The 24,092-nt window shown below is 34.6% G+C and overlaps 1 protein-coding gene across 1 annotated transcript in view; it reads left to right on the top strand.

Annotated features, from left to right (window-relative positions):
- Mettl4 (Methyltransferase like 4) overlaps positions 1-24,092 on the top strand; it is a 76,668-nt gene that overhangs the window by 42,685 nt on the left and 9,891 nt on the right. The window contains exons 6-7 of the mRNA XM_090412237.1: positions 10,882-11,056; positions 17,117-17,306. Of these exons, the coding sequence (XP_090268363.1) occupies positions 10,882-11,056; positions 17,117-17,306 (365 nt within the window). The remainder of the gene's footprint in view (positions 1-10,881; positions 11,057-17,116; positions 17,307-24,092) is intronic.

Here is a 24,092-nt window from a genome sequence, read left to right as displayed (position 1 = left end):
AATGGCTCATGTAAAAAGTTAAGCAAGTTTGAGCACAGTTATTAGTTGGAAGGGGTTCAGTCGTTCAATGCTGTTTTCACACTCTCCCTCGATGAGTCTTTTGACTCCCTGGAGGTGTCACATAATAATAATAATTATTATTATTATTATTAAAATAATAATTTCATAGAGTTACTTAAAATTAATAGATAAATGATTAACAATAAATGAAAATAAAAAACAAATACACACAATTTAAATAATATACTTATTACTCTTCACAGTTGTTTAAGGTTCAAAGCTAGGTAAGTAGAAGGAGACATATCCTTTTAAGGAATGTGGAGAACTGACTGGAACTTCTGACCTAATGTCCAATCCTCATTTTCTTTTAGTGTATTCCATTAGTAGATAGCTATGTGGATACTGAATGAATGTGAATGGGCTGGCAGTGTGGGATGTAGCCAACCAAATTGTATTATGTATGGGATTAAACCAAAAGTGAGTGACATGAAATGAAAACAATGAAATATCATGAGGGCTAGGGCATTGTATGGTTAAACAGTGACCATGCTGAGCTGATTTTGTCTGAGAACCTGGGTGAATAGTGAAAAATCAGCTCCTGAAACCAGCTCATATTCAAACAGAATCCAGATCATTATATTAAAAAGTAACATCAGAAAAGGAATGGAACTGATAGAAAATTAGAGAAGTGCTACATTGACATAATTAGTATTACCAAAATGCACAAAAACAGAATATTCTGAATAATAAGTGCAGTATGTTATTATTCATTGGGATGTTATTATTCAGGCAGTGATGATTAAGTAAAGGAAAGCATATCTCTAGTATTCAACACTGAACATGAAGATAATCTTCTTGAATGTCAGGCACTTTCAAGTATAGTAATATGGGCAAACATCAAAATGGGAAATTAGAATAAAACTTATTCATGTTTATGTGTTAATAGAAGGTTTTATTAAGGAAGAAAGCAGAGGAATTTTTTTACTCTTTAGAGAAGACAGTTGATAAAGAAAAAGGAAACGTTTTTCCTTGTTGGAGGTCTAAACACCAAAAATGAATATCAGACAGAAATGTAATGAGAAAATTTGGAGAAAAGAGCAAAGTTAATAATAATGGAAAGTACCTTCTGAATTTTTGTTCAGGACATGGATCACTCATTAGTAATGCCCTTTTCCTGCATAAAGATATGCACAAATTCAAGTGAAAAGAAGACATAAGAAATGTCTCATTGACTGCTTTATTATAGATAGTCAGAGGCGTAGTGAGGCTATGGCCAATGTGGCCCCGGCCATTGGCACAAAAATTGAGATTTTTAAAGCTTTTTTTTTTTTAGAACAGCACAATTTTCTTTCCTGGCCATAGGCGCCAACGGCACAATTTTCTTTCCTGCCATAGGCGCCAAAATTCCTCAGTGTCAGAACACAAGAGTACACAGGGGATTTGAAATAGGAAGGAATCACTGTTGAGGTTTGAGCAGGATAAAAAATAAATATCATATTGAAAAGAAAAATAAATTAAGTTTTAAAAATAATCAAAAACAAACAGTTTTAAGAGCTGAACTGTAGACTAAAAGCTGCTCAACTTTGATTAAGAGTGCTGTAAAAGGAATCAGCAATGATAAAGGTGATATTAAAACTGAAGATAAAGATATTCTATCATAGATAGTCAGAGTAATTATTTTGAAAGATTCTCAAATGAATAAGAAGTGACAGATTTGAGGTAAAAATTATTCAAGATTACATAACAATAATTGATTTAGAAAAAAGCCATCAAAAATATGAAATAAAGAAAGGCAGCAGGAGTAAATGGCCTTATATTTGACTTATATTAGAAATGCTCAAATATAAAGGTATAAAAGTTTATAGTGGCTGCACTGCATAATTCGGAAAGCATTGTTAGAAAGTTGTATTCCAACTGATTGGAACAGAGATCTGATAGTACCATCTCTAAAAAAAGGGACATGAAACTGAATATGAGAATTACAGAGGAATTTCTCTACTGAGTGGCCTAGGTTAAGATTTATGCAAGCACAGTTGAGAAGAGGCTAGGCAAAATTGTGAAAAAGAAAGCTGGAGAGGAGCAAACTGGCCAGAATAAGATTTTTCACTTTATTATTATTATTATACAGATATCTCCATCATGGAAGATCCATTATTCACACACTAGCTATCATTCACACAATACCTATCATACCTCTCCTTAAACTCATTCACTGATGAAGCACCCACAATCACCTCTGGCAACCCATTCACCACCCTCTAAGCAAAAAATCTAGTCCTAACACTCTTGCAAACCACACTCTTACACAATTCCACCCCTTGTTCTCTCCCTTCTTCCATGTACTGAAAAACTCTTCAGTATTAATCCTAGAATAACTTAAATGCTTCTATCATGTCTCCTCCTTTTTACCTATCAACTAATTTTTGAAGCTTACAAACTGTCAGTCTATTCTCATAAGGAGCATTCCATAGACCTGCCACAATCTTTGTTTAATGCCTCTGTATTCTCTCCACCATTTCTTCATCCCCATGGAATCTAGGGGTCCAGATCTGTGCACAATAGTCCAGATGTGGCCTTATTAAAACCTTATATAGGGGAACAATAACTCTATCCCTGTTTGTTGGTGTGTTCTTCATCAACAACATAATCTGATGTTCTGTTTTGATTATCTTCACAATATGTCCTTTAAACTTCAACTCCCTGTCCACAATCATCACATCCAAGTCCCTGGCCTCATCAGTTTACTGTAGTTCATTTCCATCAATATAGTTAGTACACAGTATTGTTAGTACATAGTTAGTACAAAGTGCATCACCTTACACTTGGCCACATTAAACTGGTAGAAATTTACCTTTGCCCATACTGCTAGATGTGTAAGTCTTCCTGCAGGATCTCTGCCACCATTTACCATTGCTCTTACCAGTTTTGCATTGTCAGCAAACAACGGAATTTTCCTATGAAATCATTTCTTATAAACAACAGAGGACCAAATACTGAGCCATGTGGTACGCCACTGGTCACTTGCCTTCTTTTTCTGGACTCAACTCCTCCATACAGGACCAGCTCTACCGATGGTGCAACACCAAAACACTTGCAGCCCTGTGCATTTGCACAGGGCTGCAAGTGTTTTGGTGTGGCAAAATTGGCATAAACTATATGAAAAAGAAAATCATAAAAAAGTCATTTATTCCTTCTCTGTTGAAACCAGGCTTCAGGATGTCGTTAGTTAACTTTTTACATAATAAAACTTCATTGTACTGTATATTTTTAAAAATCATAATCCTTTAAAATAATGTAGTATTATGTTTTGCATTTAATATTGCACTGTCAGTGTTAATATCAGTTGACGTAACAATAGCAGAACACCTTCTATCTTGCATTTATTTCTGATTCCATTGTTGGCTGCGAGTTAATGTTGACCTGAGATTAAAATACATGCATATTTATCAGAATTGCTTAATGAAAGTACAGTAACACATTCTTAATGAATATAGAATTACAAGATTAGATTATATATAAAATTTCAGAATGATTGAATTAATTTGAAATTTTGTTGTTGTTATGTTCCATTGCATTGTTTTCGACTCCTGGTGATTCTATGAACATACGCTCTCCATTCAGATCTGTCCCTGGCTGTATCTTTCAGAATTTCCAGGCACATTTTCCAGTTGCTTCTTTAACTCCATCCACCCATTGAATTCTTGGTCTTCCTCTTCTCCTGCTTCCATCAACTTTAGCAAGCATCGTCATCTGCATGCATAACATGTCCAAAGTATGACAAGTTTTGCTTGATGATGATAACTTCAAGGGAGTAATCTGGCTTTATTCTGTCTATCACTGATTTATTGGTTTGCTTTGCAGTCTGTGATATTCTTCGTAAGCATCTCCAAACCCATAGTTCAAATGTCTGTCTTCCTTCTTTCACTCTTTCTCAAGATCCAACTTTCACATCCATACAGTACCACAGGGAATACCATTGCTTTCACGATTCTGATTTTTGTTGCGAGGCTAATATTTTTATCTTTAAAGATCTTGCTTAAATTTGCCATTGCTTTCTTTCCGAGTAATAATCTTCTTCTAACTTCTTCAGTACAATGCCCTTCTTTATCAATTTGGGATCCTACGAGCACAAAATTTTTAACTACTTCCATTTTCTTCCCATCTACTTCAAAATCATTAAGTTCACATGTTGCAATGACTTTTGTCTTTTTGAGGTAAAGTTTAAGGCCATATTTAGCACTTTCTTCTCTAACTTTCATATTAATTCCTCCAAATCTTCTTTGCATTCTACTAGCAAGGTGGTATCATCTGCATACCTCAAATTATTAATATTTCTTCCACCAATTTTAATTCCAACTGAAAATGTAAAATTCTTAAAATGTATTCTCTCTCTGTACGAGTTAAACAGGCACAGAGATAAAATACATCCTTGCCACACCACTTTACCTATTGTGAAATACTCAGTTTCTCCAAGATCTGTTTGGACATTAGCTTCTTGTTCATAGTAAAGATTCCTCAGAAGGATAATGAAATGCTCTGGTACTCCCATTGTTCTTAACACATTCCACAGTTTCACATGATCTACAGAGTCAAAAGCCTTACTATAGTCAAAGAAACAAAGATAGACATTCTTTTGATATTCCTGTGCTCTTTCTATTATCCATATCACCTTGGCGATCTGATCTCTTGTTCCTTTTCCTTTTCAAAATCCTGCCTGTTCATCTGACATTTCTCTCTTCATGAATGGTTCCAGTCTTTTCTGAATGATCTTAAGTAAGACTTGCATGAGAAATCAGTGCTATAGTTCTGTAATTTTTGCACTCTCTTGCATTGCCTTTCTTCAATAAAACTGATTTTTTCCATTCCCTAGGCCACGTAGTTGTTTTTTGACATATTAAAATTTTAACTGCCTCTTCTCCCAGGGCTTTGAGGCTCAATAGGTATTCCGTCCCCTCCTGGTGCTTTCTAGTGGATAGCTGTTGCAGTGTCCACCTCACTTCACTCTCCAGTGGTACTGGCTCCTGTGTATAATCCTGCTCTTCAAATTTGTCAGTAATTTTGGAGTCTTTTCTGTAAAGGGCTTCTGTAAGATATCCTTTGTATTTACTTTTCAATATTGTCACCTTAGTGCTGAACTTCCCTGTCAATTCCCTGATATTTTTGAAAAGATCTCTTGTTTTTCCTTTCTTGTTTTGGTCATCTATTTATTGGCATACCTGGTTTAAATATTTTTCCTTGTCTCTTCTGGCTTGTCGTTGAAATTCTGCATTCGAATGCCATACCTCCTGCAAATTTCCTGTAGCCTTCATTTTCCTCCTTTCCTGAACAGTTTTGATGTCATCTTCTGACAGCTATTTAGACTTCTTCTTACACACTGTTGGAATATTCTTCTTTGCTTCTGCTTTAATTATATCTTCAATCTCTTCCCATAGTTCATCTGGTTCTCTTTCACACAAATCGAGTGTGTTGAATCTGTTCTGTATACTAATATTGAAATTTTGTACGACATGACAATGGTTGTTATTCTGTCTTCCACGTGCGATTTCCATTGTTTCTTATTTGTCAGTGAGAATCCAACTAGTTCACAGTGCAGTGTTAACAGTGATGTGATGACTGTGTCTCTTTTTGTGTTTTACATTAGTCTGAGCCCAGGGAATGCAACCAGTTCTGAAGTAATCTTCAATGATACTTTAATTGCAGACACTGTCTTTTCCTAAGTCTTTTCTTTCCAAATTAAAGCTTTCTAAACTAAAGCTTAAAACTTATTTACGTTCTTCAATGGCTGAAACTCGATTGGAAGGTCTTGCCATGATTTCAATTGAACATGAAATCGGTTAGAAATTAGACTACACTGGCCTTATTTGTGATTTTGAGAATATATGAAAGCAAGAAAAATTTTGTTTTAAACATATGTTTACATTTTAACAGTGAAAATGTAAATTAACTTATGTTAAGACATGACACCTGTTCGAAAATCTAAAAAAATATATTTACCATAGATACGTGTTTGTGATTTAGCAGTTTTTCATTCTACACGACATGATGAGCATTACTTACATGTAAGTTAATAGTAATACAGCAATCCCTTGATTAATGTGCCTAATGTATTCTTTAAAACAAGCGCATTAATCGAATATCAAAGAATTGCGCTAACATAGTTTGGGAGACATTCTGTTTCATTTTTTCATACAACTGACAGTATGGCCCTATTGTCTTTTCTACTCTTCTGCAAATTTTACTGCTTCTCTCTTCATCAGGATCAGCCTCTAAGCATTGCTGCTTAAAAACTTCGATTGTGTGAAAAATATTTTAAAATTGTTTCTGTGAAATCTCTTTGGACTTGTCAGTGATTAAATTTTCTTCATATTCAGTAACTAAATTATTTCATCCTGGTGAGTGATTTTTTAAAATAGTTAGCCATAAAAAATGTATAGATAGAAAATTTTTAAAATCTGTAACATTTATTTTTAAGATATATATAGGCACACTAATCAAATTTTAGAGGCACACTTGGGTATAGAAAAAAAATGACGCACTAATCAGAGGCGCATTAATCGAGGAATTGCTGTACATTATTTTCTTTCTTTCTTTTAACCTGTTAATGGTGTTCGATGAGTATACTCTTCATGTGAAAAAATAAATTAACCTTTTTGACAAAAATTAAAATTTTAGTAAAAGTTAAAAAATATATTTATCTTTATTATTACAAAGGAATCTAATGATCAATGATTTTTTGCATTTTTTATGAAAATAATGTTGTATGCAAAGTAAATAAAATACCATTGCATGCAATTCAAATAATTTCTTGTGAGAACTGTGCAAAGTGCCTAATTTTTCCCCAGAAAATAATGAAAACTCTACGAAAAGCTTTTAAAAAAGATCATTTTATAAACTATAATCATACCGCAAATTGCTATACTTTTTTCTGTTTGTGGATTTTTCATGGTTTTTAAAAAAATAATAATTTTTAGGTTAAGTTGATAGTAATTGTGATATTAATGACTTGTGGAGCAATAAAATGATTAATTTTTCAAATAAACTAACTTTTAATAATTACCACTTTGTTATAATTTAATTAAAATTTACAGCAGGTTCATTTACTCTTTGTTTAATGAGTATACTCATCTTTGCTTGATTTTAATTACCCATGCAGATGCACATTTTCAGGACAGAATTCCACCATTAAAGGGTTAATTGTCTCTCTCTTTCTGTAAAAAATATAGTTTATGATCATTTTTCATTAACTTATGAATTTTGATTAGCTAATGCTACTATTTAGAATTTATGACCAGACATGTTGAAGCCTAGCTTAACATCATGGCATTTAAGATGTCATTAAAAGAGTTTTTTTAGAGGGAACGGATGACAAAATATGCTATTGCACAGGGTGACAAAATTCCTAGGGCCTCCATAAACCACTCTTTGATATCTGTCCATCAGCCACCCTCTAATACAAATCACCAGATTCATATCCATCCACATTTGCTCTAATTTATGCAGTAGAATTCTATGTCAAATCTTGTGAAATGCTTTTGCAAAGTCTAGCAATATCACTGAATAACCATTTCCCTTTTCCAAATCCATTGTCACTTTATTATAAAAAGTAAGCAAATTACTAATGCAAGACCTATCCTTCATCAAACCATGTTGTCCCTTATAGAGTATCATATTTCTATCCACCCATTCCTGAATGCTGTCTTTCACCAATTTCTCCTATACCTTAACCACCACTCCTGAGATGCTGATGCTGTAATTTGTTATTTCTGTATTGGAGCCTCCTTTATGCAGTGAAATTATTTGGCTCTCTTTCCTTCCATTGGCACCTTTCCTGTACTGATGCTTAAATCAAACAGCTTTTTCAGAGGAGCTGATAATTCTCTTGCACATTCTCATAATGCACTGGTCACTATACGTTTAATTCCATGTCTGTGTTTGTATTTAGGTTCTGCAGTATTTTAAGCGCCTCCATTTCTCCTATCAGTTAATGTCACATCTGGCATTGCATTGTCACCATCTATATGGTATCTCCCCCCCCCCCCTGCAAAATGTCCAATCAGTAATTCAACTGTATGGTTTGGTTCTGTTACCTCCTTATCATCAGCATTTTTTAAAGTCATGATTCCATAGTCATTCCTCCTTTTACTTGCCAGATAGCGAAAGAACTCTTTAGGGTTTCTTTTGGCCTCATCAGGTAGCTTTCTCTCATAATTATCTTTAACCTTCATTTCTTCCTATACTAGTCACCCTTCCTGCCTTTACCTTATCCTGCTCGTGGACATCTAATAACCTTTTTCTTTATAATCCCTCCACAACCTTTTTTTTTTGGTGAAGCTCCTGTTCCATCTAACTCCTACCTGATTTATCCTTCTGACTCTAGGTATACATTCACATACAATTTTTTTCAATCACTCTTTGATTGAAAAAAATTTGACCTTCCATACACCACTAACATCTCTCTCCCCCCATTTTTTATGTCATGGCTCTGCTGAAAGCTGACTCCTTAGCTTGTCATAATTATATGCTTTCTAATAATTCTGCATATTTATAGAATGTCATGGGATTGCAGATGAAATGCATTATACATATGTATTGCAGTGTAAAGGTTTTTGTCTTAATTGAAATATGATAATGAGTTACTTTAGATCCTCTAAATCATACATATTTATTAATGTGATGTTTCCTACTATATTCAGGTTCACCTTTTCATTTAGTTTAATGGACTGCTTGTTCTAATTATATGTTTTGATTGAGACTGTAACAGTGTAAAATCTCGCAAGAAATTATTTTTTTAAGAGAATTTTCGCTAAAGATTTTCCAGTTTTTTTGTCTGAAATTATAAGAAAAAAATGTGCTTAGTAAGATGTAAAAATATAAAAGAATAAATTACTGTTAGAATGCACCTGCACTTTAGACTTGTTTGTAGAAGCTTAATAGGAGTTAAGCCGGATTAGCACTGAATACCACCAAAATCTTAAGGTCTGGTGGGCAGCAATGACGTCAAATCTTTCATTGCTTCTGGCTAATCCTGGAATACTCTGAATTAAGAATAAAGGACTGAAAATGGAATAAAAGGCATAATATAATAAATTTAGTTTAATCCTTTATCCAAGTGTGAGCAAACAACGTTTGCGCCTGAAAGTATCTTCAGGACTGGGTTAAGGTGGTACAACACCGGAGCAACTTCGTTGCAAAGGTGGAGCAAGAGACCAACACTCCTATCTCAATATCTCCTATAATGCAAAACACATCTCCTTGCGGATTTCTGAATAAAAGGCAATGCAACACGTGGTGCTGGGCTTTTTGGTCCTTGATCTCTTGCTTGGCTCTTCACCTACAGTTCTACTGGGTTCCTTCCCTGAATCCAGGAGGATCGTTCTTCCCGCCATTTACTCCAGATGTTTCTCTGCCACCAGCTCGCTCTCTAGGCTCCGGATAGCTACGGCAGAACCCCAATGCATCCGATGAAGAAAAACTCTCGAGGATTGACCAGACAGAAGATGCTCCAGTCTCAATGTGTGTTACAGAATGTGAATCGGACTTTCCTCTCGAGAATGTTAGCAAGTAAGCCATTATATAATATGTTATGTGAATGTAACTCAAAATTGCAAAGGATTGAAAGAGGTTACTTGTTAACTAGTGGTTTAATTGAATTTAAAATAAGGGAAGAACATGTATTGTAAAGTATGTCTAATTCATAAGTTGCTTGTGATAGTGTTTGAATTAGTATCAATTAAGTATTGAATATGTTGGAAGAAAGTTAATGTGATCCTTCTTGGAATATTTATGCTTGCTTGTAGGCCAAGTGGTGTCATAAATGACGCTGTTATTTCAAGGTGCAATAAGTTTTCTGATAGTAGTGAACGCAACTATAGTTTCTGTTGCTTAGATAGCAGGTTGTCTTTGTGTGTTAAAGTGCTTTAGATTAAGTAATTCTTTTATTAACTTTTTTTTGTGCTTTGTATCATATCCTTTAGTTTGATAATAAACTTGTTTTTGTTTTGTAATTACCTAGTTCTCATTCCTTAGCCAATGCACTATCTCGAAAATATTAACAAACCTGCAGGAATAGAATAAAGTTACGAGCCACGACTTGCATGTAAAGAAATTGTATAGAAGTATTAATTTATTTTTGTTTTCTCCTCACCCTGACTTTCAAACATAAAAGTAGTGCAATCGTTATGAATAAATAAATTTCTTAATTGATATTGCACAATTGATCAGGGACTGTTGTGTTAGATAGACTTATTAACACGAGGTCCACTAGCTACAGAAAAAAAAAGGGGGGGGGGGGCAAGAATAAATTTAAGTAAGGAAGTAGATGGATAGAATAGATAAAAGGAAAAGTAAATATTTTACAAAGGTGCATCAGACAAATATTTAATAGGATATAATAAGAATAAAGAAATAATAAGATTTTAAACAAACGACAAAAAATTTACAACGGTATTAAACTCTTTCAAAAGTTGCAGAAAATGCTTAGATAAGATATTTCCTGAAATTTTAGTAACTCATCTTTTTTGCAAGCCATTTCGGCATGTAACTTATTTTTCAATCACTGGAGGTTGTCAAAACCAACATCAATTGAGGTCGAGTGACTACTGCTTCTGCTGCAAACAGATGATTGAATCTCACTGTTTATAAGTGAGATTCAAATGTGAGCAAAAAATTTCCTTACAGTTTGAAGATAAAAATTGAATGAAGTATTTGCTCAGTGATTATCATTATTATTTCTCTCACCTTCAGCATCAGTTAAAAGTTAGTCTAGTGTTACTGTTGTTTTTTTTTTGTTGTTGTTTTGTCTTTCTTTTAATTTTAAATATAATGGTATTTTTAATTTCAGTATAGAGGTTGTATTTTCTTATATTTGTTTTTGTTTTTCAGATACACCAAAATGTCACTTAATAGCTTGCTGAACTTGCCAGTTTCATCCTTGGGTAAGCCAGGTTCTGTGGTAGTGATATGGGCAACCAATAATGAAAACCAGATTAAATTTATAAAAGATGAATTATTTCCTCAGTGGTCAGTACAACATTGTGCCGATTGGCAGTGGGTAAAAGTAAGTTCCTAAACTTTTTTGTATCATCTCTGTACAGGTTGTACTTTTTTGTACAGTGATATCCAGAAATATAATGTACATATATTTTCTTTAGTAATTCTTTCCATCCAAAATTCTTAAAAAAAGTAAAGAGCTTGTATAAAGTGTTCAGTGATATTAGTTTGATTTTCCAGTAAACTTAGAAAATTGATTGGCTGCCAGTTACTTAAATATACTCGATAACTTGGAGAGATGAGGGAATTGGGAAAGTAGCAGATGTAATCATTGCACCCTAGGACTTGGAAATTTTTGCTGGCTTGCCAATCAGGAAAATATCTCACTAGTCAAGTGTCAGTCTGGGTGGAGTACTATGATCACCTCATATATCACAGTCATACTATGGTCTATTTTTATCCCATGTACTACCAATGTTGAAGCAGTTTCATTGCCTAGCATGATACCATCACCCCACTTATTGGAGATTTGAAATGACTTGAAAAAATTATGCTTAGTATGTAGAGCAGGGTGTCTACATACTAAGCGTGATTAGCTGAGTGGTTACGTGCTCTGCAACCATATGCCTGGGAAAGGAGTGTCCTGCGTTTGATTCTTGTCGCTGACATGATGAGCTTAAGGATCTTTCTCAGACATAGCCAAGTTAGCCGGTCTTGGGCATGGATCACAGGGTTTTTTCTCTCCAGTTTATCTGAGGTTTCTCCTCCTGCAAAGCAGACAAACCGGCCTTAAGAACACAACACTTCACAGACAATTACACATGGGTGAGTGTGGGGATAACAACTCGTAGTGAGTTATGAAATGCAAAAATGGGAGGCCAAGGCCCTACATGAGGCTTTAGTGCAAATAATAAGAACCTAGAGCAGGGTTTCTGAATTTTGTAAAAAGATATATAAATATTTTAAATATTAAATATTTTAATTTTAAAAAAAGAATAATGAAAAAACGACCCTTCATTATACTAATGGACTATAGTTTTAAGAAAAAAAATTACTTATATATTACTCATATTTAAGCCCAATTAGAAGACCAAGAGACTCATGAATATCAGATTCAACATGGGATCTGGTTGAAGAAACAAAGAGACACAGAGACGAAAGAATATGAGATTATATAGAGAAGACAGAAAAGTCATCAGGCAGGACAAGGAAAGTTTTTATGCTAATAAATAATAAGAGATAAAGTTCCAGATGAGGAGGCACAATCATAAAAAGATATTTTGTTTAGCTCCTGATCTAAAGCACAAGTTTGAGCCAAAATCGAATGGCACATTTCGTTCTCCTCTATTTTCATGGCCACTTTGCAAGGTTATATCATCCTAGTGAGGTTACTGCTTTAACATATGTGATAGACACTAAGGTGGGAACGGAGGTGGATGAATTGGAGATACTTAGGATATTGCAGAATCTCAAAGTAAATACAACTGTGCAGTTAGATGGGATATCAACTCAGGTTTTTCACAAATGTACAAGGGAATGTCCACTCCCTTTGAAACTCTGCTCAGGTAGAGTTTCAAAGGGAATGAAAAGAAGACAAAAGGGATGTTCTAAGACTGCAGTAGCAAATTATAGACCAATCGGTATCTCAGGAATGGTGGTAAAAGTACTGGAAAAATTGCTCAAAAAGAGAATTCAAGAATGGGTGGATAAAAATATGATACTATCTTTACTATCTAATCTACTATCTTTTTATAATAGATTTTTATATTTAGGCTTGCATAAAACCAAAATTTGGCTCAGATACGTCGACGATATTTTCACAATTTGGCTCCACCGCCACGAAACACTAAATACATTCCTTAGCCACCTTAACAAACAACACAAACGCATCCAATTCACCATTGAAATGGAAAAAAACAACTCTCTTCCATTCCTAGACACACTTGTCACACGTCTTCCTTCAGGCTGTCTCTCCTTCTCAATTTACCGCAAACCTACACTCACACAGGCCAGTACATACACAAAACTTCTTATCACCACCCAACACAAAAACGGGGGGTCATAAGCACCCTTAAACACAGAGCTCAAACTATTTGTTCAAATGAACAAGCTCCTCTTAACCATGAACCATCAAACATACCTTTATAAAAAATAGATACAGTATAAAAACCATTCACAAGATCCTTCACAAAGATACCACTAATAACAAAAAAGATTTCAAGAACGCTATTGCTATAAAGGCATTTCTGAGAAAATAGACAGAACACTACACAAATACATCAAAACCACCTTTAAACCTCCAACAAAATTAAGACACCTACTCAGTTCTTCCAAGGATTCTCTGCCACACCTAGCCCACCCAGGGGTTTACAAAATACAATGCACATGTAACATACCATACATAAGGAAAACAGGGTGAACCATCCCAATCAGGAAGGATGAACACAAACGACACATAAAATACCTCCATTTTGGAAAAACCAGCCTTTCTGACCACGCACTCCAAACATACCACAGAATTGATTGGAAAGGTACCAAGTCCCTACACCGCACAAAAACCTGGTTCGAGCCGAAATTCAAGGAAGCATGTGAAATGCTCAAATATGATCCAAATCTGAATTAAAATGATGGTCTAATCATTCCAAGAATGTGAAGGACCCATCTGCAACCTTCATAGCAACCACAAAGAAAAATCTCAATACAAGAAGACTTGTTGGAGTGTTTTTTTTTTTTTTTTTTTTTTTTTTTTTTTTTTTTTTTTTTTTCCTGAACATTCAATAGCAACCTTACTGTACAAATCCAGAAAATAATCATAATATAACAATATGAACTGTATAATTCCAGAAGAATCCTAGTATGTGAGGACTTTAGCAGAGTGTTTTATTTTTTTTTAATCACTAGAGGGCAGGCTAAGTAAAAAGATTAGTTAGCAACGTAGATGTAATTTACCTGTATAGAGTGCAACAGCATGTAGCTTGGTTCTTATACACATGTAAAGTTATTATTTTATTATTAATCAGTAAAATAATCTTTTCAACACGTGTGTTTTGTGTCCCTAAATTCATAAATATGAATGCTAATCACCGTGTAACCTTAAAAGAAAGAGTTTTTATAATAGAGTAACAGCAGAGTTGGATAAAGAAAATGGCTACAAGATGATTCTGCTGGATTTTTCAAAGGCATTTGACAAAGTACTACATGGAACTCTCTTATACAAATTAGAACAAATGGGGATGGATATGACACTGGTTAAGTGGATAAGAGAATGGTTGCTGGACAGATATCAAGAAGTGGTATATGGATGGGTAAAATTGAGGCAAAAACAGGTGACTAGTGGTGTGTCACAAGGTTTGATGCTGGGACCATTGCTGTTTAATTTATACATAAATGATATATTGCTGTTTAATTTATACATAAATGATATAGACCAGGGATGTGAAATTAGGAAAAATAATAGTTAATCAAGGCAATGATGTGGAGAGCTTGCTGGACGATTTAAATAGGCTGTCAGTGTGGACAAAAGATGAATGGTGTCAGTTTAATGTGGAGTAATATAAAGTTATGCATTTTGGGATAAATAGATTACAAACTGTTTATCACATTGATGTTACTGTACTCCAGGAAAGAGATGAAGTTAGAGATTTAGGAGTGGTGGTGGTAGACAAAGAGTTAAAGTTTAGAGGACAGGTTGCTAAGGTTGCTTTGGAGCCCATAAGATTATTTGGCTATTGATGAACACATCAATAGCCAAATTTTAGTAGAGATAAGGAAATTGTTATTCCTCTTTATAGGTCTCGATACATTCACATATAGATTACTGTGGTCAAGTCTGGTCTCCTGGGTTACTTGAGGATGAAGAAGTGGTGGAGAAGATCAGAGACAAGTCACCCACCAAGATTGTGAGCAGTCTGTGGAATGTTCCCTATGAAGATAGATTGAGAGTATGTGGAGTTCAGAAGTTGGTTGATAGGAGAAAAGGCAGAGATATGATAGAAACATTTAAGTTGCTTAAAAGGTTTTATACGATTGATGCAGGGGAAATGTTTTAGCACTTGGCTGGAGGAGAGAGAACAAGGGGTGATCCCTGGAAGTTGAATAAAGGTGTGGTTATTAGGGTGTGAGGACTAGATTTTTTGCTTGGAGAGTTGTGAATGAGTGGAATGGGTTGCCAGAGTGAGTTGTAAGTGCATTATCTGTTAATGGGTTAAAGGAGAAGTATGATAGATTGTGTGGATTATTTGAGTCACCCGCGATGAGTCTTCGGACTCCATGGAGATGCCCATACAATAATAATAATTAGTTTAATCTCTAATGCAAGCAAGATTTTATTAAAGATCAATCTAAATAGGGATTAAAGTCAAAGTTTAGTTAGAGATGTTTGAGGAACAAGCAGGTTTTAGGAAAGGCAGGGGCACTAGAAATCAGATTCTTTTCCTTAGACAGAACATTGAAAAGTATAACGAATTTAGACTTCCTATGGTAATGTGTTTCATAGACTATTCCAGAACTTTTGGTTGTGCTGAGTATGTGAAATTGTGGGAAGTAATGAAAATAATCTGCTTTCCTTGACACATTATCAAATTGATAGCTAACTTGTACAGTGAGCAAAAAGCCACAGTAAGAACAAGTGTTGGATTAACTTAAGGCTTACTCTCTCTCTCTCCTCACCTGTTTAGTATCTATACTGAGGACATCATGCATGTAGCATTGGATGAGCATAAGGTATGCTGATGATACAGTACCTTTGTAATGACAAGGAAGAACTAAGATGAATCCTTGACAAGGTTATTGAGATCAGTAAGGACAGAGGACTTCAACTCAATGCTAGCAAAACAAAGATTATGATTCTCAAAGGAATAGACAGAGAAGCTCCTGAGAAACAAGTCTATGTTAATGAAGAAAGAATTGAGAAGTCAATAAGTTCCACTACCTGGGATCCATTATTAATGTGAAGAATCACTGTTTTGGAAGACATCAGAGGAAGATTAACCAAAACTGACTAAATTGAATAACTGTTGTAATAGATATGGTATGAAGGTCAGCATTAAAAAGACAAAGACAATGAAAATAAGCAAGAAACATTGAAAATATCAACTGCATTGTGAATGGAGAACTTATAGAACAAGTAAAACATTTCAGCTACTTAGGCATGATTTTTAGTGAAGATGGTAAGTTAAATATGGAAATAGACAACAGAATCAACAAAGCTGGTATGGTAGGAAGTCAACTGAATAAATTTATATGGAATAAGAGAGAAATTAGCTGTATACAAGACAGTATTCAAGCCAATTTTAACTTATGGATCTGAGAGCTGGGTCAGAAGTAAAACACTTGACCAAAGACTAGAGACCGCAGATATGAGAGTCCTAAGAAAGATTAGGGGCATGAACAGATGGCATCATTGGCAATATCATATTAAAAATGAGGATATTAACACCTTCTGCTAACACATTCCTGGATGCCAGCATCCAGGAATGCGTTAGCAGAACTAATATCAGGTGGTATGGTCACTTAAACAGAATGGGAGAGGAAAGATTAGCAAAACAAGTGTTCTCTGCCAGGTTTACAGGAAAAAGACCCAGAGGAAGACCAAGATGTAGGTGGATTGATGCAGTAGAAAATGCCTTAGAAGATAGTAATATAAGATCTGATAATGTTGGCGTCTTGATAGGTAACAGATTGATTTGGAGGAAAATTGTAGATAGGGATTTAGTAATGATGTAAATTTTTCATGTAGTACTGTCATATCTTGATATCTTGACACCTCTTGAGGGTATATATCAGGAATTTGATGATGATGATTATATATATGGAATATTCTCTTTGAATTTAGTTTTGCCATAAAATAAAGATTCCAAGAAATTATATTCTTGGTTTAATCCAAGTGTAAGCAAACACTTGGATAAAAAACACAAGCAGCAAAAAATATTCTGAATTCAGCATACTCTAAAGAATATTCCTCATATTCTAAATTTATACCAGGTTATCATCATATCATGAATTTAGAATATGAATAAAAAATAAATCTTAATAATTTATTATTAAGATTTATGAATTTATTTATTTATTACTTAATAATCTTAATAATAATAATAATAATGTCTCTTTCTTTTAATGTTTTAAAAAGGTTACAAGAAGAGGAATTTTAATCCATCCTATTGATTCTCATCAAAAAAAACCTTATGAAAATTTGATTATTGGTAGAATGCATAATGGATCACATCCAGATGATTTTTCTGCTCTTCCAAAAATACCTAGTCATAGAATTCTTTTAAGTGTGCCAAGTAGTATTCACTCACATAAACCACCATTAAATGGTAAAACATTCCTCCTTAAGTAGTTAAAAATATTTAATATAATTTAAATTTAACATCATCTGTAGTTTTTGCAATAAACCTGCTCAAATTATGCAAGAATTACAATTATAAATTAAATGACAGTTAGAAAGTAGGGGCAGCAGAAAAGTGCAGTATATAATGATGTAGAATTTAATTGCCTCTGTCATTAAAATTACACAAAATATATACAGTGTTGTAGTTGTTTTGCTGTTATTAAAACAGCTCACTTTTATATTTTTTTATTTATAGGATATAAATATACTTTTGTATATATTTTTTCTGACCATTCTTCATGACATTCTTGCTCTCTTCATCAACTTTGTTTTCCCTCTATAATTTTTTATAGTAATACCACACACGAGAGGTAGTTCTGTCTATAATATACTGATACCATAGATAGACAGAAAATGTTGAGAAAAATGAGAAAATTAAAACTAGCTGATAGCCCTTTAGCAAATGCATAAGAGAAGAGATTTTGTAGGAAGTTTTCGGTATTAAGATCACATTGTAATTTATTAAGAATAGACATTTTAAAACAATAAATAGACAGGGCATACAACATATCTAGCACACCAATTAAAAGAAATGAAAAATTACACTATCTGACACAGAACCTTGCACTTAATGGTTTTGAACCCAAGATGATCAAAAAAATTCTTAATACAGCTCCTGCAACTCCCTCACTTAAACAAGATTTCAAGAATGCAATCACACTGCCGTACATCAAAAATGTTATGGACAAAGTGGTTATGTTGTTCCACAAGTACAACATAAAAGTGGCTTTTTTACCTTTACAAAAAATATCAACATTCCTTCATCCACCAAAACTGCCACATCACCTCATGAAACAACCAGGTGTCTGTGAGATTCATTGCTCTTGTGTCATTTGCTGTTTAGGCCAGACAGGAAGGTCAGGAGAGATTCATGTGTCTGAACATATAAAAGACATTGAAAAAAGAAGGGAGCACAAATCAGGTTAGCATTACGCACAACCACTACTGACCATCAAGTACTCTGGCAACAAACAAAAGAGTTATACAGTGGTGCCTCGCAATTCAACAGTTGAATTTCGTGGGCCGGCACGTGCATGGAATTGTGCAATGTCATTTGTTATTTGTCATTTCTTGTTTGGTGTTTGCTCGTGTTGTTTGTGCTAATTTTCAATTCTGCATTTTTCAGAAAGTAAAAATTTTGTGCATCTGCAGTTATTATTTTTTTGAGTGAAATTTAAGAATGGGTCTAAAAATAAGTGAACAGAGGAATAATTCAGAAAAGAAGCACACTTGGTTGAGCATAGAGAAGAAGAAGGAAATTGTAGATAAAGTGCAGAAAGGTAGAACAATTACAGATGTAGCTCAAGAGTATTATTATTATTATTATTATGTGACACCTCCAGGAAGTCCAAAGACTCATCGAGGGAGAGTGTGCCAACAGCATCAAATGATTGATCTCTTCCAACTACTAACCGTGCTCAAATTTGCTAACTTTTTGTGAGCCATTAGTAGCAGAGCCTCTACCAACTGACTGACCTTTGCTGGCTAATGGCGTTCCTAGTTCAACTGTGGCAACTTTTTGGCAACAGAGAGAGAGAGAGAAGATTATGTGTGCTAGGGTGTCTGCTGGTGCAATGAAGATTTCTGACAACAATAGATCTTCAATCAATGAAGGAATGGAAAAGCTGCTTATCACCTGGATTAGAGAAAGACAGATGAATTGAGATCCAGTAACTCAGACAATGATCTGTGAGAAGGCTAGGTTAATTTTTGAAGAATTGCAGAAGAAAATTCCAGGATGTACTTCAAATCAAACTGAGGAATTCAAAGCAGGTTGAGGCTGTTTCACAGATTCCAAGGTATAACACTCAACTATAGTGTTCTCAGACAGGGGGAATCTGCTAGTGCAGATAAAGAGGCTGCAGAAAAGTTTGTGAAAAAATTTGAAGATTTAATCAGGAAGGAAGGCTACCTGCTACAGCAAATTTTTAACAGGGATGAAACTGGGTTATTTTGGAAGCGCTTGCCAAATTGAACTTGCATCACGCAAGAAGAAGTGAAGCTCCCAGGACATAAGCCTATGAAAGATAGGTTTACCCTGTTATTGGCAGCAAATGCAAGCGGAGACTTTAAACTAAAGCCACTTCTGGTTTACCACTCAGAAAATCCTCGGTGCTTTGGGAAGAAAATCATTAATTCCAAACTGCCAGTGATGTGGAAATCCAATGCAAAATCCTGAGTAGACCAGCAAGTTTTCAAAGATTGGATTTTTAAGGTGTTTGCTCCAAGCATGAAGAAGTTCCTCACTGACAACAATTTGCCTTTGAAAGCTGCTGATCCTTGATAGTGCTAGTGCCCACCCTCAAGACTTAGAGGACATTCTTGAAGTTGACTTGGACTTCATCAAAGTCCAGTTCTTGCCTCCAAAGACAACGTCACTGATCCAACTCATGGATCAAGAAGTGATTGCGTGTTTTAAAAAACTTTACACCAAGGCTTTGTTCTCATGGCTTTTCGACGTGACTCACTCTTCTGACAAGACACTGAAGGACTTCTGGAAAACCGAGTTCAACATTATTCACGCTATTTCCTTTATTAAAACTGCCTGGGATGGAGTGACACAGAGAACCCTTCTGGCATTGTGTAAGAAACTTGTTCCTAATTTTTCTCAGGGTGACAGCAGTGCAGACCAAGTAGCTGGAGAATCAGAAGCAGCTATTCGAGAGATCGTTTCGATGGTGGAGAATCTCTACATAGAATTCGGTTGATGAAGCTGATGTAGAAGAGCTGGTGGAGGATCACAATGACGAACTGACCGTGGAAAAACTCAGAGCACTCAGCGAACAGCAAACAAAGGAGAGAGAAAGAGGAATTTCACTTGAAGAAGAGGATGGTAGGGAAAAAGGGCCGATGCCAACAGCTGCCATTAAAGAAGTTTTATTCTATTGGGAGAAGGTGCAGTCTGTTTAGAATGGCACAACACTGCTAATGTGAGTAGAATGACAGACTTGTTCAACAACACCATCATGAAGTGATGCATGATGGTGTTGTTGAACAACAACACCATCATGGTTTTGAAGTGATGCATGATGGTGTTGTTGTTCAACAACACCATCATGCATCACTTCAAAACCATCTTGAAAAAGAGGGAGAGACAGTCCACCCTTGATCAGTTCCTCATTCCTGTTCAAGCAAAGAGGAGATAAGAAGAGGTAGAACAGGATAACGAAGACTCCCTTCCAACATCTGATTGTATGTATTGTGTATACAATAGTGTATTTTGTAATTTAGTGTGTTATACAATAGTAAAATACGTAAAGTAAATAATATGGTGTATTTCTCTCCCATTCTCCCTAACAGGGGAGGGGGGGGGTCTGACAACGAATGAATCTATTTTCCGTAGACTAATATGAGAAATATTGTCCTGCAATTCGACATTAGTTCGGCGATGTATTAGTGTTGAATTGCGAGGCACCACTGTATATTGATAATAACTGTTTCGCAAGAAAATTTAAAATAAGATACACAAATGCTTAGGATCCCTACACAGTGCAATAAAAATCAAGGCTTGATTTTACATCAAGTGTGGTCTGCTTTCATCAAATATTTAACTGCCACGGACCTAGGATATAGCACGCGTGAATCTCAGAATGTGGCAACAGCTAGCAATGTTCCAACACATACATACAGTAATGAATGTATCATTTGTATTCGGGTTTATCAATTTAACATTTGTGAAATTATAAAAAACATATAACATGTGTAATTAATCGTCAATAAGCTTTTGTTGTGTAAAACTTTTGCATACCATTACTCCTGATGATGATGTAAGTCTTACGATGCATGAAACTTGTCAGTTTTTTAATTGTTTATTTTTAATAAACTCTTTATATTACAATATGGTGTCAATAATGAAAACCTACAGAGTTGCTTAACCACAGAAACTTATGTCTACAGAAGGGAGATTATTCTCCCTTCTGTAGACATAAAGGAAATCAGAGTGAGTTTGGAGTTGAACTGCTATAACTAGCCACTCTAAACTACTGATTTGGAAAAGAGTGCAAGAAGTACTGATATCATTTCTGAGTATGAGTATGGAAATATCTTAGAAAATGTATATAGCCAACACTGAACACTGAATCAACTGTATGAAAAAAAGAATAAGAAAAAAAAGATTGAATCTTTAAGAAATATATCATTGATTAGTCTAATTGTCCTCTTCACTAATGAGTTAAGGATTTTTAGCAAGATCTTAAAGGCTCCTTCAGTGATTTGACAAGATTGGAGTTTCTATAGAATTAATAGATATTCAGAAACAAAGTAATGCTTGGAATGAGAGGAGAATAATTTCTTGGTTGTTGAAGAGCTAATACTTGATATAAGTTTATGCCAAGAAAGGCTAGGGATTAGTTTTTATCTCCAGAAGAGAAATTTCACCATTTCATCTGATCTAGAGATTTGAATATGCACAAAATAAAATGGGAGGATAAGGAGGTTTTTTTAATTAAGAAATGAGAGTTTTGCTAGCGCTGTATGTTTTACCAAAACTTCGTTCTGGGGTCATTAAATTAAAGAATCAGTAATGAAAAGAAAAAAGTCATAAGAGGTTCTGGACAAGTAAATTAGCATGTATTCTTAGAGAATACAAAAAAAAAAAAAAGTAAGAAAGCTGTATGTAAAATTGGTTATTGACAAAACTTTGGAAAGAAAATAGAAAATAGATATCTTTAGTTTGGCAAAATATTCAAAAGGCTATTAAAAAACTTAACAATAGAAGAAAACATACTAAAAGGAATAAAAGATAATAAAGGTGACATTAAAACTAAGATAAAGGTATTCTGAATGTCTGGAATAATTTGAAAAATTATTAAAGGAGATATGCATTGATAGAATAGTAATAGAAGGTACTCTAGATAAATGCAATGAGAAGTACATATAATTTCTTTGGTCCAAAAAAAGCATTCAGAAATCTGATTGCTTTCAGAAATGATTCAGAAGGTTGGCTGCAAATGGTTGTAGTAGAGTTCTCATAGTACTCATCCATAAAATGGAAAAGAATTACAGAAGAATTTATTTTACTGTGTATGTTCTAGGTAAGATTTATAGACATATACTTTAGATGAGGTTAAGAATAAAATTGTTGAAGAGAAACTTTGAAAAGAATAAACTGAACTGAGGCCAAATAGAGGATTGTGAGGATCGGATTTTTACTTTAAGACAAATAGTGCAGCAAGGGAGGATTGAAAGTGCATTAGATATGAATGAAAAGTAATGAGTGAGGGCAATAATGGTTATGCAGGGCAGAATAGTAATGAAACTTGTGTGATGACTCATTGATTTAGAGTGAGTGAGACAGGAGTGTGTAAAAGGCATGCTTGCCTAGAGTACAGCTGAGAGCAAGCTTGGCTGTGAAGGAAAGGTCAGATGTAGAACTGCTGAAGTTAGTGATACAAATGATCTGAAAAGCAACATTAATCATGTGTTGGCCTATCTTTTCATTCATAATTTGCACTCTTCTTAAAAACTCAAAACTATCAAACATTAGTGGTTTCATTTTCTGTTACACCATCCCTAACATTTCTCTCAAATCACATACTAACCTAACTGCAGTATCTGAGTGTGTGTTGATATTTGGGATATGTGTAATAGAAGAAAGGATTTTTATAAAAATGATGAATTGCATCTGATTGAATATGGAATTGTGCATTTAGGGTGGCTATTGTTTGGTAAGAGTTTCCATAGCTCATTTGGTATTGACGAGCCCTTTGGTCGGAAAGACCTGGGTTCAATTCCTGTCCATGACATGAGGAACTTTTATCTGTTTTGATTAAAGGTTAGCTAGCCGGTCTCGTACAGAGGTAGAAGGTTTTTTCACCTGGAATCTCAGATTTTCATCTGAGATTCCAGGCAAACCAGCCTATTGAACACACACAGATTTACAGCCATGAATACTTACAACAATGCGTGGAAGAGATAAGGTTCTCACCACATGTTGTTATGTCCATAGTCAACCATGAGTCATATCATGGTAGCACATGAATTGGGGTTGTTTGGTAATGGAGTTAATGTGAACCAGAGAAACCAAAGTCAGTGGAAGAAATATGATTGACTTTGTAGCAAACAGCATTATAATATACTTACTCACCATAGAACTACTGAAAAATCCTGTACACAAGACAGTTTTCAAACCCATTTTAACTTATGTATCTAAGAGTTGGATTAGAAATAAAACATTCAATTGAAGACTAGACACAAATATGAGAGTTCTAAATAAAATCAGGACGTGAACAAATGCTGTCATTGCCAAAATCCCATAATAAAAAAAAAAACTCTCAGAACTCTCTTATTTGTGTCTCTGGTCTTCAACAGAATAGGAAAGGTTAACAAAACCGGTGTAGATGCCAAGATGGTAGGAAAAAAGACATGGGAAGACCAAAATCAGGTGGATTAATGCATCAGAAGTACTCTAGAAGACAAAAATAAAAGTTCTGGCAGTGCTGTTATGCTGACAAGTGGTAGACTAATGGAGGAGATTAGTAACAATGCAAACTTAACCATGTAGTACTGTCAGAGTATTCTGTATACTCTGGCATACCTTTTAGGTTACATATCAAGAAATGATGATGATGATGAAAAATCACAACCAAAGTCTTGCAGGTACAGTTCTCTAATAAAGGAAATTCACCATAACAATTATCCAATGAAACAAAGTATTATTATTATTATTATTATTATTATGGTGTCTCCGTGGAGTCAAAAGACTCATCGCAGG

Source organism: Typopeltis vanoorti, chromosome 22 (assembly GCF_054136105.1).
Source record: "Typopeltis vanoorti isolate ZY-2024b chromosome 22, IOZ_Tvanoo_1.0, whole genome shotgun sequence".
In the NCBI taxonomy this organism is placed as follows: Eukaryota; Metazoa; Arthropoda; class Arachnida; order Uropygi; family Thelyphonidae; genus Typopeltis; species Typopeltis vanoorti.
This window is presented reverse-complemented; position numbering and strand designations above follow the sequence as displayed.